Source organism: Acanthochromis polyacanthus, chromosome 19 (genome assembly GCF_021347895.1).
Source record: "Acanthochromis polyacanthus isolate Apoly-LR-REF ecotype Palm Island chromosome 19, KAUST_Apoly_ChrSc, whole genome shotgun sequence".
NCBI lineage: Eukaryota > Metazoa > Chordata > Actinopteri > Pomacentridae > Acanthochromis > Acanthochromis polyacanthus.
In genome coordinates this window covers 15848042-15865225 of record NC_067131.1, presented here as the reverse complement: position 1 = coordinate 15865225, position 17184 = coordinate 15848042, and the positions used below count along the sequence as shown (strand labels likewise).

Here is a 17184-nt window from a genome sequence, read left to right as displayed (position 1 = left end):
TAATTATTGGCACCCCTGGTTAAGATGTATTCTTTAGCTTTTAATAAATTCATTTTTTTTCTAAATAATATAGGACCATAACAAAAAAAAAGAGGAAAATCCAACCTTTAATTCAAGTGCATTTATTCAGCGGGGAAAAAAAATATCGCACATTAAGAAATAATTCTATGACATCAAATCATGTGTGCTACAATTATTAGCACCCCTGATATTAATACTTTGTACAACCCCTTTTTGCCAACAAAACAGCACCTAATCTTCTCCTATAATACACTTTTCTACGATTTTCAGTGTGAGAGTATGCTTCTGCAATAAAAATTAAATTTATTTTAAGGCTTTCAACACACCTTAACCAGGGGTGCCAATAATTATGGAGGGCGCTGTGTTTTTAAATTTTTAGCTACGTAAAAAAAGATTGGGAATATTTTGGGGATTTTCAGGTTGCCACAATCTTGAACTTCATTTTAGAGTTATTTTAGACTTTTTTCTCAAACGTTACCCATCATTTTGGCCATACATAGTGCTCTGCTTTAACCACACATTGTCGGGCTGACAGTTAACTGGCAGTAGCTTCCAGGCGTGTTCCCTTGTAACCCTGCACTTGCTCCCAAAACCCTTCCCCTCCTTCTGATGCCGTCTTGCTTGGCATTGCCACCTGGCAGCAGGCCTGGCACTGTCGTCTGGAGCTGTCTGCCAGCAGACACAAGGTCACCCAGACGTCCCCTGGCGCTAGCAGGGGGTCCACCTTCTGTATGTGTGCGCGACAGACAGTGTATGGTGTTCTAAGTGGAGCTGTCATGGCGTATTTCTGTTAAAGCGTTTTTTTTTCATACCAATTTGTGTTTGTCACTTCATATGTGCATAATTTCTGTGTGCGCATGAAATTATGCGCAAGCAAGCATTTTGATGAGCGTGTGCATTCTCGGGTGTGTGTCACAAGCACTCAGAGTCCCTGCTGGCCCCCAGATGGCCAGCTTCTCCTTCCTCACCAGCCCAGACCAGTTTCACTGGCCAAAGTCACTGTTGTGACCACAAGACAAAGCAATCTGCACACTCTGCACAAAATGCCCACAATTTGAAAAAAAAAAAACATTAAACCAGACAAAGCACAACAAAGGGGGGAGAAAATCTATAAATCTATGATCAAATTTTCAACCTTGAATCCATTCAAAAAAAATCCTCTCACCTGGTTTCCTCTTTTGCGGTACAACTTATTCACCACTAGATGGCTCTCCAACTCCAGTCTATTGCCCTGTTGTGTGCCTCACTGCGCACGTGTGTGTAAAATAACTGGCTGCTGTGATCCTTCTAACCATGATTAATGGCCCCATTCAAAGCTAAGGAGCTCAGAGGATAACTTCTTTTACTGTAAGCCACAGTGCTGTGGCGTGGGGAGCGCTCCCTGCACTCGCTGTACCACAAAGATGAGGTAAATAGCGCTGGGAAGACAGGAGGCACAGAGACGGAGCAGTGCAGGCTGTATGCATGTGTGTTTAAACAGGTGTAGGTCAGGGAGAGGAGGAGAGGTGCAGTACTTTCTGTCTGAATACTGATACATGTTTTATTACAGAGCATTTACTGATTGCACTGATTGGAATGAGCGTGTGTAAAATGGTAGCGAGTGGGTGGATGTGTCTGTGTGGGTAACAGTGTGCATCATGTGAATGTGTTGAGGTAAAAACCCTGCTGGCCTCTGAGTTCTCTGCGGTCACACCTCTACCAATTACTTTATCAAGTCTGACTGCCTGTGTGTATGAGTGTGTATGTTCACACAGCCCCCGGGGTGCAATGATGGGAGCAGACGCCTGCTCTTTCACTCTCGGCAGGTGAGAACATATTCATCACGGAGGCCTGCCAAGCCTGGCGACACCCTGACTGTTACTGCCAGTCTGCATCATGGCTGCCCTTTGTCTCGTGTATATGGTTGATGTTTCTTTCAAAAATCTCAAAGCTAAATAAAAAAACAACTAAAACATTTATATTTTGCTTTGCAAAACACAAACATGTGATTACAACAACAAAAATGTTCCTACCCTACAGACAATGATGACATAACTTCTCAGACTGCTTTGGGAAATAATGAGTGTAGTCATAAATTAATGAAGGTTTTAGTGTCCACGTTCACCCCTGAATCACAGCCAGAGCTGATCTGTGTGTACTTCACTAGTGAACACTTACACTTATGCTAGTAGTGGAATAAATGTCAGCAAATGCTGCGACTTAAGACTCCCTGCAGTGGTAACAATCCCACTAACCCCTCTGGGATTAAAGAACTATGATGAGATCTGTGTTTGGCCTTAAAAGCCCTGTGGGAGTATTTTGGGTAGCATGAATTTTGTACTCACACTCCTTTGACATTCCCACTTCCAGGCACTTCTGCAACCGACAATACTGGCAGCGATTGCGGGTGACTTTGTTGATGATGCAGTTCTTTTCCCGGTGACAAGTGTACACCATGTTCTTCTGGATGCTTCTCCGAAAGAAACCCTGCAAGACAGAAAAACAGAGTGATAAGGAAATGAAGGGAGAGGGCAAGTGTTGGTGGAGGGATGGGTAGAGATGGGACTGTCTTACAAACAGAGCAGTAAGGATCTAAATTTCCCAGCATATACATTTACAGTAACAGCCGCAACATTAAAAGAATTGTGTCGGTCCACCTTGTGTGGCCTCCAGTCCTGATGCTTATATGCCCATTATATCACAGCAAAGTTTGACCACACAGGCCAGCCTTCACTCCCCATGTAGGCCAGTAAGCTTTGGGCATCCATGACGTTGCTGCCAGTTAACCGGTTGTCCTTCCTTGAACCATTTTTTGTAGCTACTAACCACTGTATGCTGCAGCAGCCCACAAGACCTGCTGGTATGGAGATGCTCTGACCCAATCATGTTGCCATCACAACTTAATTATTGTCAAAGTCTGCCCATTTTTCTTGCTTCTAACACATCAACCTCAAGAACTGACTGTTTACTTGTTCCCAATATATATCACTCCTTCAGAGGTACCATTGTAATTTTGAGCTTTCTGACAGTCAAACTACTCATCTGAGACTTGCCATTAGTTTAGGAAACCTAACGAACTCTGAGCTTAAAATTGTGATATTTTATCACAGTCAGTTTATTCTAAATGTGTTATTTAAGCATTCAACAAAAAAAGCACTAATCCGATTCCGTAATAAACAGAAAATCTGCCCTGTTTGGCACAACTGTGAAGCCATTAGTGAGGCAGGTCGATTCATATATCCCTGTGTTAAAGTGTCACTTTTCATCCAGTTTATCCACCCAAAAAACAAAAAACAAAACAATTTGCAAAGTTAAAAAATACTGAATCACAAAGAGGTCGCACAGAAATGCCAATATGCAGCTGCAGTTAAGAGGCAAAGAACTATCAAACAGTTAAGTCCGTAAAGGGCTTAACCCTCACATAATCTGGACAGAGACTAATACTGGCCTGCTACCATCTTATGAGGTTGTCCACCTGCTCGTTGAAATCCACAAGAGACGCACAAACACAACACTGCTTTTGGAGATATTACAAGTCCAGAGGCGTTTGGGGCAAAAGGCACAGGGTTACTGGGTGTCACATAACTGTGGCCTAGTTTAGACAGCCAGAAATAAGCAATTCTAGATCCAGGCCAAGCGCATATTATTAGAGACAGAGACAGAGAGAAACCGCAGCTTAAAATGTTGTATAAGAATAAAAACGGAATCCATAGAGTTCTACATCAATGCAACATGGCCATAACAAACACGAGAATAAATTCATAAACTTAGTCTAAGCTGATAGGACAGAGAACAAAGAATAATGAGCTCATGTTTGGTCATTAGGATGAAATAGAAGATCTTTAGGGAACACAAACAATGTTATAATTGAAACAGCAAGACATCTCCCAGATTGATGCAACACATATCTCCTTATGAATGTTAAAAGCAGCATAAAGCAGTCCTAAAGTTACTAGAAACACCAAATAATTTACAAAGTGAATAAAAAATTGTAAATAAAGCAATTTGAAAGAAAAGTTGACTATATTTTTAAGTTTTTAGCAACCAAAACAACATCTCTGATTCTGAAAAAGGAGCTCTCTGATTCTTCTTTACATCATGCAAACCAAGTAAAATCAATGTCAACCTCTGTGGCCTTATCACTTTAATGTCCCTTGTGTATTAAAAAGATAAAAAGAGGTTAACACAAATCAGGCATAACTGAGTGAGTGCGCAGCATGCAGAGCTCTGGACGAATGTAATACAGGTCAGAGTGAGTATTGATACAATGCTGTGAGACATAGGTTATGTTTTGGTGGGTACAACCGGCGGAGGGAGGGTGGAGTGTGGTGTGGTGTGGTATAGAAGCTGCCAGGGAGCCCCATCCCGAGCAGAGGGATTAGCTCCGCTAGCCGACAGATGGCTGGTGAACCTAAGCCCGCAATTTGTCCTTCCCGGATCACCAGCCTCTTCTCACATCTCGTGTCCACCAGCACAGAGTGGAAGTGATGCAGGCTTCTGATAAAAGAGGAAGTGTGCACAGTTTCTCATGTCCGTCATCTGTTTGAGTAACGTACTACCAGCATGGGCGTACATATAGTGATGTTTGAAGATGATGAAAGTGATTTATAGCTGAAATAGGAAGTGTCTCAATGCTCAGAAGGTCACCTCATTTGAACTTTTTTCTGAATTCAATAAATGCTTCACATCTCAGCAAGATTTTGTCACACAAAACACATTTTTTGTAAAGGAAAGAGGTGAAAAATTCCATCCATCCATTCTCTATACACCGCTTTATCCTCACTAGGATCGCAGGGGGTGCTGGAGTCTATCCCAGATGACTCAGGCGAAGGCAGGGGACACCCTGGACGGGTCGCCAGTCTGTTGCAGGGCTAGGGAAAATTCCAACATTTTCAAATAATTTGCTTTTTCCTGGCACCATTTCTAACAGAAAGGAGCTTTTTTTTTTTATCTCTAGCAGATAAAAAAAAGAGAAAAAACCCTTGGAAGGCTTACTTCCTCCCACCAGGATAGCGAGTGCTGAACAAACAACAGAGTTAAGCGAAAAAGGCTTTTAGTTTAAGTTATTTCTGGCGGCTGATGCTGAGGGATAAGTCTGTGGTCTTTGTATATATCATAGCCTCTTTGATCCGACAGTGCCCTGACCCTGACCTCAGTGTCACTAGGGGATTGATCCACTCCCTCCTGACACCGTGAGGCTCAGGTGCACTCTTGCAGCACCTCCTGATTGGCTGTTGCTGCTGGCTCATGAGGTCAGTCAATTGTTCCTGCCCATCCCCCCCTTCCCCATCTTTTAGGAGTCATTGCTTCCTGTGGCCCTTAAGCCTCTTTTTGTATCACCGCTTAATCCACCCGGCGACAAGAGCCCTCAGCGGGCCTGTCAGCCACCCTGCAGTGTTCAGAGGAGATGAGAGCTGCAAGAAGAGGCAGAGGGAGTGCAGCATGCAAAAGAGGAGAGAACGGTAACAGCACGTTTGTGACTGCGCGTCATGTGCTCTTCAACTCACAGCTGTCTACCTGGTGTGTGGTATGAGCTTCATGCGTTTATGAGTGTGTTCTCCTCTGCATGTGTGTGAGGAAACACTTCATGAACAGGAAAGTTGGGGGTGTCTGGGGGTCGGAGAGTTCACAAGGAAGCACGGGAATCCTCTCTTATGTGACTTTCACACTGCGCCCAGATTAAGAGTGTGTTCCCAGCCTCCTGCTGCATGTGAGCGCCCGTGACCCTGCCTCCCTTACTGAGCAGCTAAGTCTACAGCCCACACATTAGTGAGGACATACTCTTACTAAGAGGGCCATCTTAAAAAAAAAAAAAAGCAAATAGAGGACATTCATGCATGAAGCGGCAGACGGTGCATTTTGGAAATACGGTCATTTCTCTTCCTATTGCAGTTGATATCAGGAAGAGAGATTACCTGCTATGTACTGCCATGCCTCCAAGACAAAAACATAAACATGAGGGGGTGGGCATGCATATTTAATGTTTAAGTGTTAATATCTGCAGGGTAAAAGAAGTGCAATCCTGGTAAGTATGTGCGGGCGGTAGAACTTAAACAACAAACGAATGAGCTGTCTCCAAGTAGCAGAGCTCAACATCCCCCTCCTGTTTCCTCAGTTCGCTGCAGCCCCCAGGAAATGCCTTTGTAGTTTGGCATGCTGCAGCAAAGCCGACGCTGCTAACCCTCAACTTACCCCAGTCTCAGATGAGACGCCACATACATTCACATGCCTGTAGTGTTAAATTATTGAGTATGCTATGCCAAGTCATCTCCTCTGAAGTCAGAGATATGGTGCATCCTGAATTTTTCAAATTAGCACTGCAGCTATTGAGTGGGCAGGCAGCCGGTTCACAGACAGGGGACTAGCAGCTGATACTGGCTGCTGAACTAGTGACATTTTTGTAGTTTCAGACAACATTTCTAAAGACTTTAATTTATTTTGAGTAGACCGTTTACTTGAGAAGTTTTCAGTAAAAAAAAAAAAAAACATATCTAAAGTACTCACACTACTAGTACACTACTGTTCCGTACACGCAGACAGTTCTTCGATGCAAATACAACAAATGTGGATTATTCAGTTTTGCTTGCAAGTACTAGTGTACAAATAATGAATTTGTTCTGAACCTGTGATCACTGATGCTGGTTGTCTCATTAATAATGGGATTACCTGAATTCAACCCTGAAACCACTGCTTGCTGTAACTGTCAAAAAAAAAAAAAAAAAAAAAACAAGGAGAGAATTCTCAATCAAGGCTTTTCTATTTTAAATTTTGAATCAAACTGTTGTTGCCCCTCAACCTCACACTAACAGTGTTTGTTGCTGCAGTTCATCAGATTCAGAGTCAGTATAGTCAGTCAGTGAGCACATATTCTCTCTCTGGTTCGCAATAATCTATCTAAGCCATCGCATGTGAAACAAAGTATTTTCAGCAGAGAAGGCTTGTTGTTTTATTGAGAAACATTTTATGAAACAAATGCCAAGAGCTGAAAGAGCAGACTTTCTATCATAACCGAGCTGCAGCGTTTCAGGGGGCAGAGTGCATCAGCAACTGACAGTAAAACTCATGTATTGAGTTACTGTTTTTCATTGTTCTAAAACTATTTACACTGCACGATATCTGCTGGTTGATGAATTAAAATATCAGCTATATCCCCAGTGTACAAATGCCTGAATAAGCTGGCTGCTGTGTCAGTTCTGACACGATTTCAGCGCTGGCAGAGAATTACACTCTAACCACAGAGGAGAAATTGCCTAAAATTACAGCTCATCGTTTGTCTGCCTTCCTTATGTGTTTATCATACCGTTAGAAAGTTTTTATCTACTATATGCAAGTGTCAGATTGTGTGTATAATAACTTAAGTTCACTTCTAACAAAATGGGCAGTTTTAATGGTTCAGGAATGATTTCTGTCAAAAATAAAACCTCACGTAAAGATGTGAACAAAGCTTCTACATGGCTTTTAACTCAAATGTCTGATAAAGATTTGTATTGATTTTAATGCATGCCACTGATTTCTGTTTACATTTTCACTAAGGCCACATCAGCAATCCACTTAAACCTCTGATTAATGAGAGTTTGCCATAATGAAGGTGACCACTTACAACTGCGCAACCGCTGCCTCTGCCTGAGGCGATGCGAGTTGTGTTCAACACTCACACTAACCACAGAACAGACACACACACTACCAGGAGCTGTGATTTAGTCTTATTATTTTACTTATTTAATCCCCATTTATTCAGTGCCTGTTGGACAACAGAGTGCTGCGTTAAGTGAGAGCATTAAAAGCAGATTAAGATACGAAACACCCGCAGAGTTTCTTCACACCTTTTAAGATCAAAGTCGGAGCTTAATACATGTAAACATCTTAGGGAAAATGGATATACATAAACAGAAACATTATTTGAGATGACCACAAGTATTTTTGGAGATTTATTTCCATTCACTTGTACAAAAAACATCTATGAACCTAAAAAAAAAAAAAGGCATCTTTCACATTTTCTACCATTTGATCTCCTTCTTCTGCTGTGGTCTTATGTCATCAACCATTTATCTCGAGCTGATGGAATATTCGACCGACTGCATTTCGATGAGCATCTATTAACCTTAATGTCACGGATTTAGTTGCAAAGCCAAACACCACAGCACCACTGTTGGTACATTTTGGTTTTAAGCCAAATGAAAAAAACAGAGACAAATAACCCGGAGGAGGTGGTTTGTCGGATTTAAAGCCAAAAGGTGGCAGTCAAAGGCACTAATACCACTAGTGTAAAACATAATAGTGGTATGAATTGAATTGCTTGGACGACATTTCATTAACAGCTTGTATTTCATACTTGTGACATCCTATGTAATACCTGCTTACTATACCACAACCACTGGCCTGAACAATAAATTACAGAATGTAACTGCATACAAATTCTACCTGGATCATTAAAACAAACCGTGTACTGCTCGCTGGAGTGTTCCACCAGTTTGGTAAATACAGCACAACAAAACACATTCAGATTTTAAGGTTTCCAATCTCTCTGCGATATATAAACTTTAGAAAATACACACAGCTCCTGGTGCTACTTTGCACTTCTCCCCATCTCTTTATTCTTTCTGCCGGCAGGGCTGCAACTACCAATTATTTTCATGATCAATGAATTGAATTATTAGTTCGTAAAACAGTAAAAACTAACATCACCATTTCCCAGATCCCAAAGTGATGAGCTGAAGGCGTTGTTTTTGTTTCATCAACAGTCAGGCTTTCAAAAAGTGCAGTTTGCCCTACTTCCATATCTTCATATTTTTGAAACTAGTACTATCAAATTTTTAAAGATTTTTGCTTGAAAATTGGGTGGAGTAGCACACTAAGCAGCAGTTTGGTTCTCTCCATAAAACAACTTAGGGGTCAGCTTTTATTCACTTTGTTAACTTTTTATATGCTGCATTTGGGGAGCAGGTTAAGTTTCATGGATCACTCAGAGGGTTTGTGTTAAAGGGTTACATGTGTGTATATACATGTGTGTGCGCCACACTCCTCGCTTCCCAGTGCTCTCCTCCCTTTGCGCATTCTTTACTTATTTTCCCCTTCCCCCGTGCTCTGGGGCGTGGACCGTCTTTCCTTTGGTGTCACTGAGTTCAGCTGTGGCCCCTGTACCCCGTCCGCCTAATCTGCTGCCCCTCCAACCATCCCCTCTTCCCTCTCTGTCTGCCTGTTCATGCCTCCCAGAGCACAGTCTGCTCTCTCACTCCTACTATCTCCCTCCTTGCAGTCTCCCCCATCTTTGAATCGTTTTGTCTGCATTTCTACATTCCCCCTGGGTGCCTGCCCTTCCTCACTGTTTCATATTTTTTTTTACTGCATCTGCCTCCTGCCTACTTCAGCAGGGCTTTTTCTCCCTGCTTTATCCCTTCCTTCCACAACACTTCTCTCCGTGTGCATATGGAAACACACAGAGACTGCAGTATTGGCTGCACGGTCAAAAACTCAGAGGGACTAGCAGGCATCTGCCACCGTTAGTGCACCACCCTGCTTGTCTTCATCCAACCGCCCTCTACCTCCTCTAGCTGCACACACTGCATGTGTCATGAGAAAACTGAGCTGGGTGGATTTACATACTCATGCTTTTGTTGAGAATCTACGACTTTTGGAAAGTTCTTCTCCATAAAACCAAGAGTGCATGATTGCCAAAAAACAAAAATGAAATAGCAATAAAAAATGGATTTTGAAATATTGACACTGTGGAGAAACAAGGTTTGCACCTGGCAGTAACATTATATTAGATTCCACAGATCCCTCCTCCTCCTCATCTCTATCCTCCTCTGAGCTTACACAACTGTGGCTCCTCGCCTTGGGAGCAGCGAGATAAAGAAGTCTGTGTGCTCGCACCAACAGAAGAACACGTATGTATGCACACACCAACTATCAACTGATAACAGAACAGATGGAGGTTATGAGGCCTCTTCAGCACCTGTGCAACATGGCTGTATTGATAATAGATGGTCAATGTGGACACATCAGCAATGCTGATATGAGAAGTAACGACATGCAAAAAAGAAAAAAAATAACTACGTGGATGGACAACGTTTCACATTCCGCACACGATAAGAAGCAGGTCCATCATATATGCTATCTTGTTTTACTATGAGCGCAGGTATGAGTGTTGAAAGAGACCACTGCAATTCCTGTTAGAGAATTTCACAAAGCAAGCAATAATGTCAGTCGATTTTTCTCGACAAAAACAAATCCGACAAATTTCTGACATCAGATTTCAGCATTAAATACTGAAAAACTCACAGGGATGCGAAATATCCACAGTGACGTGGCTTATCATTTTCGCCATCCGAGTCTAGGCTGTGAAGATGTGCGGATTTTTCTTTCCACAAGTGGAAATCACATGAAGGTTATAAGATTGACGAACATCTTGCTTGCTTGGCAGATTCAGAGGAAGGCCGGGAGTCTCACCTTGCAGCCCTCACAGGCGCTGACACCATAGTGGTACCCTGAGGACTTGTCCTGGCACACAAAGCAGGGCTTGTAGACGCGGGGTGGCGGGGGAGGTGAGGGCGGGCTTGGCACTATCTCCTCTGAGCTGGTACTCTGGGTCTCTATCGCTGTGAGAGGAAAAGAGCAACAAGAGGGGGTTAGTGAACACTATCAGATGGAGCGCTGACAGACATTCGGCATTAATCGATAGGAGGGGGATAAACACACAATCTCATGTGTACACTCACACAGATCTTAAACAACCCAGTGCAGGACTGATACAGTGTTGACGACATCCAATACAAATCACCAGAAGGGGAACTTACTCACTTTCGAGTGCTGTGTTTGGATAAAAAAAAGAAGAAGCTGAAAACGTAAGGAGAGCTTCTTGATCAGATGAGCCAAAGGAAAGACTCCGTAAAATGTCTTCAAAGAACAAACAGTTTGAAACACACAGTTGGATCATCAAAGTGCCAATGAATTCAGCCTCTGCAGCATTTTTATTTACAGCTGAAATTAGGTCTTGTGTGTGTGTGTGTGTGTGTGTGTGTGTGTGTGTGTGTGTGTGTGTGTGTGTGTGTGTGTGTGTGTGTGTGTGTGTGTGTGTGTGTGTGTGTGTGTGTGTGTGCGATATAACAAGGGGCTGCATTTGTAGCAGGGTTCAAAGAGAGGTTTTCTGTGCTGATACAAAGCCTGTAGCTGTGGAGCTTTATTTATTTTTTAAACTGTGCAGTCTCTTTTAGTGCAAGAGCTTCAAAATAGTAAATGATAAATCACACGCTATGCCAAAGATACCAATAGTGCAGACTGCTACTGACCAAGCAAGACAAATCTTTGTGGCTCAGTCACCCCACACCAAACACACGCACACCGAAGATTTGGGTTTTTTTATTTATTCATACATAAATACACTCCATATTCATCCAAGAGAGGCTACAATGACACAGTGTAGAGCAATTTGTAGGGTAGTCGTATTGTGTTTGCTTGTACATGGTAAATAAAATGACTGGGGATTAAACTAAAGTAATATGTATTAAGCTCTGACCTCAATATCCTGCATGTTGGAAAACACTTTAATCAGATATATAAACATGCATTCACACTGCACCGACCTTTACCCTGTGACCTATCGCTGACCAAATAACTGTATAATCCCTGTTTGCAAATGGTGAGCCTATGAGCTAGCATCTGTTTTCTACTTGTGAGTGACCCCGTCAGGTTTTTTTTTTTAAAGCTGAAGCCAATATACTGGCAGAGGATTGATATCCAATTGACTATTCGTTGCTTAAATGCACATAACGAAATAAAAAAAATGACAAAAATGTGTCGATGACGGTGGTCTAAGTACAAGTAGCTAAACAAGAATTTGACAAGTAACGGCACAAAATATGAATATAAGCTGACAATCTCTGCCTGCATCATTTTAGCCCACATTGCTCCACCCAGCATCATCTGCTTCACAAAGCTGGAAAGCAGCTCAATAAGCCACCTATATTTACCAGAGGGGGGCTGGTTCAGAAGGACTATAGCATACCTAGAAACACAGTCCACGTGACGGCAACTCAGACAAACATGATGCTAAGACTGGACACAACTATAAGCAGACTGCACACTGGGCAATATAAAACACGTATCAAGCCTTTGTCCCTTACACACACACAAGTACCTTCTTTCATTATGTGTATGTAGTTTTCTGCTTGCCGGTCGCATGTCGCAGATGGAGCAGGGAAAGATTATGTTCAGTGCAACCTAAATAAACCAACCTGATCAGCATATACTTTCAAGACTTACTGGAACAAATAACAGGCATCATCACCATACACCAAAATCTAGCCTCTCCAAAGCCTGGCTGATATCTCTGCTGTCAGGAAAACATACCGCATGTCCAAAAGGGTTTCAGGTGACTGGGACAGTTAAGCTAAACAGTAATAAAGCTCACATTGCAGCATCTCACAGCGACACTTAATCAGGCCTAGTATATTAAGACATTAAGGTTTTTATGAGGCCCAGATGTCTTATATCACTTGACAGCGACAACAACCTTTAAAGCTCTTGGTGTAAATGGGACAATATGAGTTGAAACATGCAGTGAAGTTGGTGACATGGTAGAGGGTTTTCATTATTTTCAGGAGAGAGAAAAGGACTTGTGATGATGTGGACTGCAGTAGGGAAATGAGATGAAAACAACACTTTTTTGATGATGAAGGGAAGCAGGGAGGGAATAACTAAGAGACAAAGATGTAGGAGGGACCGCAAGCTATGACGTGTGAGCAATAAACAAAGACAGAAATTTAAAAAAAATACAGATTGCTTTCACCCTCTGTGCACAGAGAGGGAGTGTAAGCAAGGCTGCATTAGACTACAAATAATTTCACCTCAAGTCACACAGTCACCTCTATTATACACACACCTGTCTGGATTCAACTTCAAGTACTGGAAACAGTTACAACGATTATTAATTTTTGAGAGACAGATCTGACATATGAGCATATTGAAGGATTACACCGTTTTCCAGCAAAGGGCACTTTCTTTTGTTTTAGAAAGAAAAAAGGCAATGAGGTGATTTTGTGCAAAGGAGTTTAGGGGATTCCGTCACAATGCGAGTGAGAACAAGGACAGATTGCGGCCAGGGACAGTCTGCCCTTTGCTGCTTATTGGCATTTTATTGGTGTCATTTTGAGCCATCTTTGCCCATGCCGCTGGGGTAAGCAGTCACCACACTCATGTCAAACAAATTAAACTTAAATAGAGCAGCCCTTACATAACATGGCATATTTTCTCATTAGCAAAAAAAGCATTCACAGTTTTCTGCGCTCTCCTGCCTCTCTTGATGTGGACTGATTACAGCGCTGCATTATTAGGGTGACCACAGAGCTATTCATCCATGTTAAAGCTGCCTTCATTAGAAACGCGCAGAGACAAACAGATGTGCCACCCAACCACACACAAAAAATGCATCTATGCTTACATTTGAACAAGCTAAAGGCTTTCCTGTGTCCATTAGAAAAAGCCCCATCTTTTGAACACACACACACTCTTAATGAGAACACCCATGGAAATCTGGGACACAAGGACAAGAGTCTGTGAGGGGGCTGGCGACTGTAATTAAATACAATGGCTGGCTTCTGGAGCCTTGTCAAGCTGAGGCATGGAGCAAAACAATGGCAGGCCTGTGGACAGAGAGGCAGAGAGGCACAGCAGACAGGACAGAGCTACTTAGCCCTTCAGCAGCCCTCACCCAGGCATTATTCAACACCAGCCTGCGTCCAAGCTCTGATCAACACCAACCTTCAAACAAGCATGCCTATTGTGTGATCGCCCCAAAACCATACGCACAAACACTGGAAGAACTGACTCACACTCGCCTGGAGAGCTTCCCTCAATATCCTTGCATCACGTTAGCACTGGAAATTTGTGTCTGGCAAGGTATCCAGGCCAGAGCCCCTCCAGAGCCCACAAAGTCACCACGGTAACTAATACTTGGGCCACAGCTAGAATATCATTCCTTTATTCAAGTGAGAGCGACCGTGAATAGACAATAACACCCCAGTTTGCTTGGGGATACAAGAACAAGATCCAGGAAACCCTGAAAATAATGTTTGAATTCAAAAAGCAAAGCAAAAGAGAAGTAACTGATAAGAACTCTATTGCACTCTGATCGAGAGGCTAAACACAAAGCATATGGTCACAGCAGTTCTTGTTAACCAGACATGATTCTGAATCAAAGTGTGCAGCCTGGCATGTTGTCAGACCAGTCCCAGCAGCGGGAATAAACAGCACAGAGAGTCAGGTGTAACGAGCAAAAGAAAGCCCGACGCTGCACTCCGCCGAAACAGCAGCAGTCCATTTAAACAAAGATTTTCCTGCGTGACCTCTGACCCAGCTGAGAATGATGAGAACCACCATTTTAATTACATAATATAAAAACAGTACAAATTTTTGGGTTACTAAATGCAATTGGTCTGGACACTTGTCTGTAAATTAACAACAACTACTTATCTCATAAAAGCAATTCTGAATGATCAATATGCCAAAGCCCCGAGATTTAATGTACTTACATCTCTCCTTTGATCCCCAGACAAGTATTACAAACAGTGTGTGTGTGTGTGTGTGTGTGTGTGTGTGTGTGTGTGTGTGTGTGTGTGTGTGTGTGTGTGTGTGTGTGTGTGTGTGTGTGTGTGTGTGTGTGTGAGTGTATGAAAGTCTGTGTGTGTGTGCAGCTCCCTGATGTCTTAATAGCTTAATGTAGTGTGCTGTTCTCGAACTCGGAGCCAAAGCATCGGTGATTTAATTAAGTTCAAGTGCGAGTGGTCTGTAATGCCACTCTTCAAATTCACTTTGCATACATCATGAGCCACAAGTGCACTTAGAGTGAAGCCAAGTCCTCGCAGTCACATCTTCCATAAGCAATTACCGCATGACTGGACTTAAATGGACAAATATGCACGAGACTGAAATGAAATCTATCCCGAGCTGATGAACTACCCTGAGCTCTAATACTGACATAAGATGGCCTGGCGAACATCAGCACTTCAAAGGCATCAAGACCAAGAGACACACACGAGCCTACTGGCTATTATCAAGCCTCCAGACACTGGGCTGTCTCAGCTCAGTGCTGCTGAGCATTTCTTGAGGTTCAGCTCTAGGTTACTCCTCTGAGATTTGATTATTATCATCCCCACTGGTTACTGGGCCCAGCTGTGAAGCATATTAATGAGATTTCACCATCATTAGGGGGAGGCTAACTACATTAGCAGGCTGGCTGGTTGGGCTGGCTGGACTGTGGTGAAGAGAACGGGAGAAAATAAAGGCAGAAGGGATGGAGCAAGAGAGGGAGGGCTTTGACAGGATCTTCCACTTTGTTGAATCCTACTCAGTCATGGACCATTGTGTTCCCTGGCTTCCATTAGGTTATCTCAACATGCATACACACACATGCCCGCCACGTGTAAGGTACATGGAAAAACATATAGAGCATCATTTGTCTTCCAATACAGTGAGTGTGCTGGAGAAGAGACATCAGACAGACCACTATGCCACAGGCTGCAGCATTAAGGCTTGCTTTGAAGTCTGCTTAAAATAATGAAGTGAGATGGCCAATGGAACAGCCCCAAGGATGGAGGCCGCCTTGCAAAACCCTGGGAGTGTATCATGCATGTCTACAAAAACGACTGGCAGCAACATAAAAAGCTTTTGTGTGTAGCAAAACAGACCACCAAGTGAACAGAGTAGGGCATCACTCATGCATGCTGCTTGACTTCTGCAAAATATTCAGACTTTATTTCAGGTTTCCATGTTAGGAATGTTTCTAAGCATGAGGGAAAATGATACACACACGTATGGGAATGCTTTGTCAGCACTCTTCAATTACTGAAGAGGGAAATGGGACTATTTCCTTGCTTACAGGGAAATCCTGCCATTCTCTTAACAAAGCGTCATAACAGCTCTCTGTTGAAAATGGATGGGGCTCCATTCGTAGCCTTCACACTGATTTCTGACAGCAAAGAGATGCACGCCATCTAAATATGGGCCGGGGTGAGGGCGGGCGTGTGCTCGCAATCACACACTAGCAGGCAAGCACAGACTGACAGCTGTAAGGAAAGCACCAATTGGGTGTGTTTGTGTTCAAACACAGAGTGTGAACAGTTATTAGATGAGAGAGGGGGAGGAATCTGATGGTAGGGCAGACAGGCATAAGTGAAAACACATACACACTAACAGAGGAAGGAGAGCCAGTGGAGGTTAACATGGTGCAAGAGAGCAGACAGCAAGCCTCACGCCTTCCTTATTCACTGTAACCTAATCCAGGCCCCTCACCCCCTTCCACTTTGGACCTATATCTCCCCATTATTCCTACCTGTCCCTCCTACTGAGTTTAACAATTTCCTCCTCTCGCTGATCTATACAATTTGCACCACTTCAGATTTCCACATATTAGGCACAGAGATTAAATTACACATTAAACAATCACAAACATAAAGCAACTATAATTCAGCTAGGCTGGAGTATGCACCGTAACCCTCTGAACCCAAAAACCTACTGATGGGTTTGAAAGGCAGGTTTTTTGAGGTGCCAAAATTGCATCATTTATCAAAGCCAGAAACTGTTAAAACACAACAAATCCACAGATTTTCCAACTTTCCAATGGTTCTGAACTTATCAATGTTGTACAAATTGATTCCAAGTTTATTTAGCTTTTGTAAAATTAATAATTAAAAAAAAAATAAAATCAACTTTCGGTTTTTCCTTTTTGGGACTTCTGTGGCATTATTACATTGTTACTTCTATTTTTGTGGGATGACAACTGTGTCATAATAAACAAAAGACATAAGTTGTCTCTACTTCTAGATACGGTTGTGCTGTTGCAGTAAAACATGAACATACTTTGAGTAAAAATGTGACAGGAGCCAAAAGCACTAAGAAACAGCTTGGGGTTTAGCGGGTTAAAGCATCAACGTGCTCATCTGGTGACCTACTGCTGGCAAAAGGCCTTAAAATCAGCATTAACAACACAGGAGTGTCGATTTCGAATTTATGTTCTACTTAAAGATGTAAACAAAATACTCATAGGATTTCATTGCAGAAGCAACAGAACCAGCAAAACATGTAACTGTCTAATGCCAAATATAATATTGTATCCCCTAACGTAATTGATGCTTAAGTTGGTTAAGCTAGCCGGCCATTTGTCACTGCTAACTGCGAGTTAGGAGGATT

At 42.6% G+C, this 17184-nt stretch overlaps 1 protein-coding gene across 5 annotated transcripts in view; it reads right to left on the bottom strand.

Annotated features, from left to right (window-relative positions):
* raraa (retinoic acid receptor, alpha a) overlaps positions 1 to 17184 on the bottom strand; it is a 154084-nt gene that overhangs the window by 7107 nt on the left and 129793 nt on the right. For all 5 annotated transcript variants that reach the window (XM_022204894.2, XM_051939534.1, XM_051939535.1 and 2 more), the window contains 2 exons: positions 10450 to 10598; positions 2346 to 2487 (listed from right to left, as the gene is read on the bottom strand). In XM_022204894.2, the coding sequence (XP_022060586.1) occupies positions 2346 to 2487; positions 10450 to 10598 (291 nt within the window). The remainder of the gene's footprint in view (positions 1 to 2345; positions 2488 to 10449; positions 10599 to 17184) is intronic.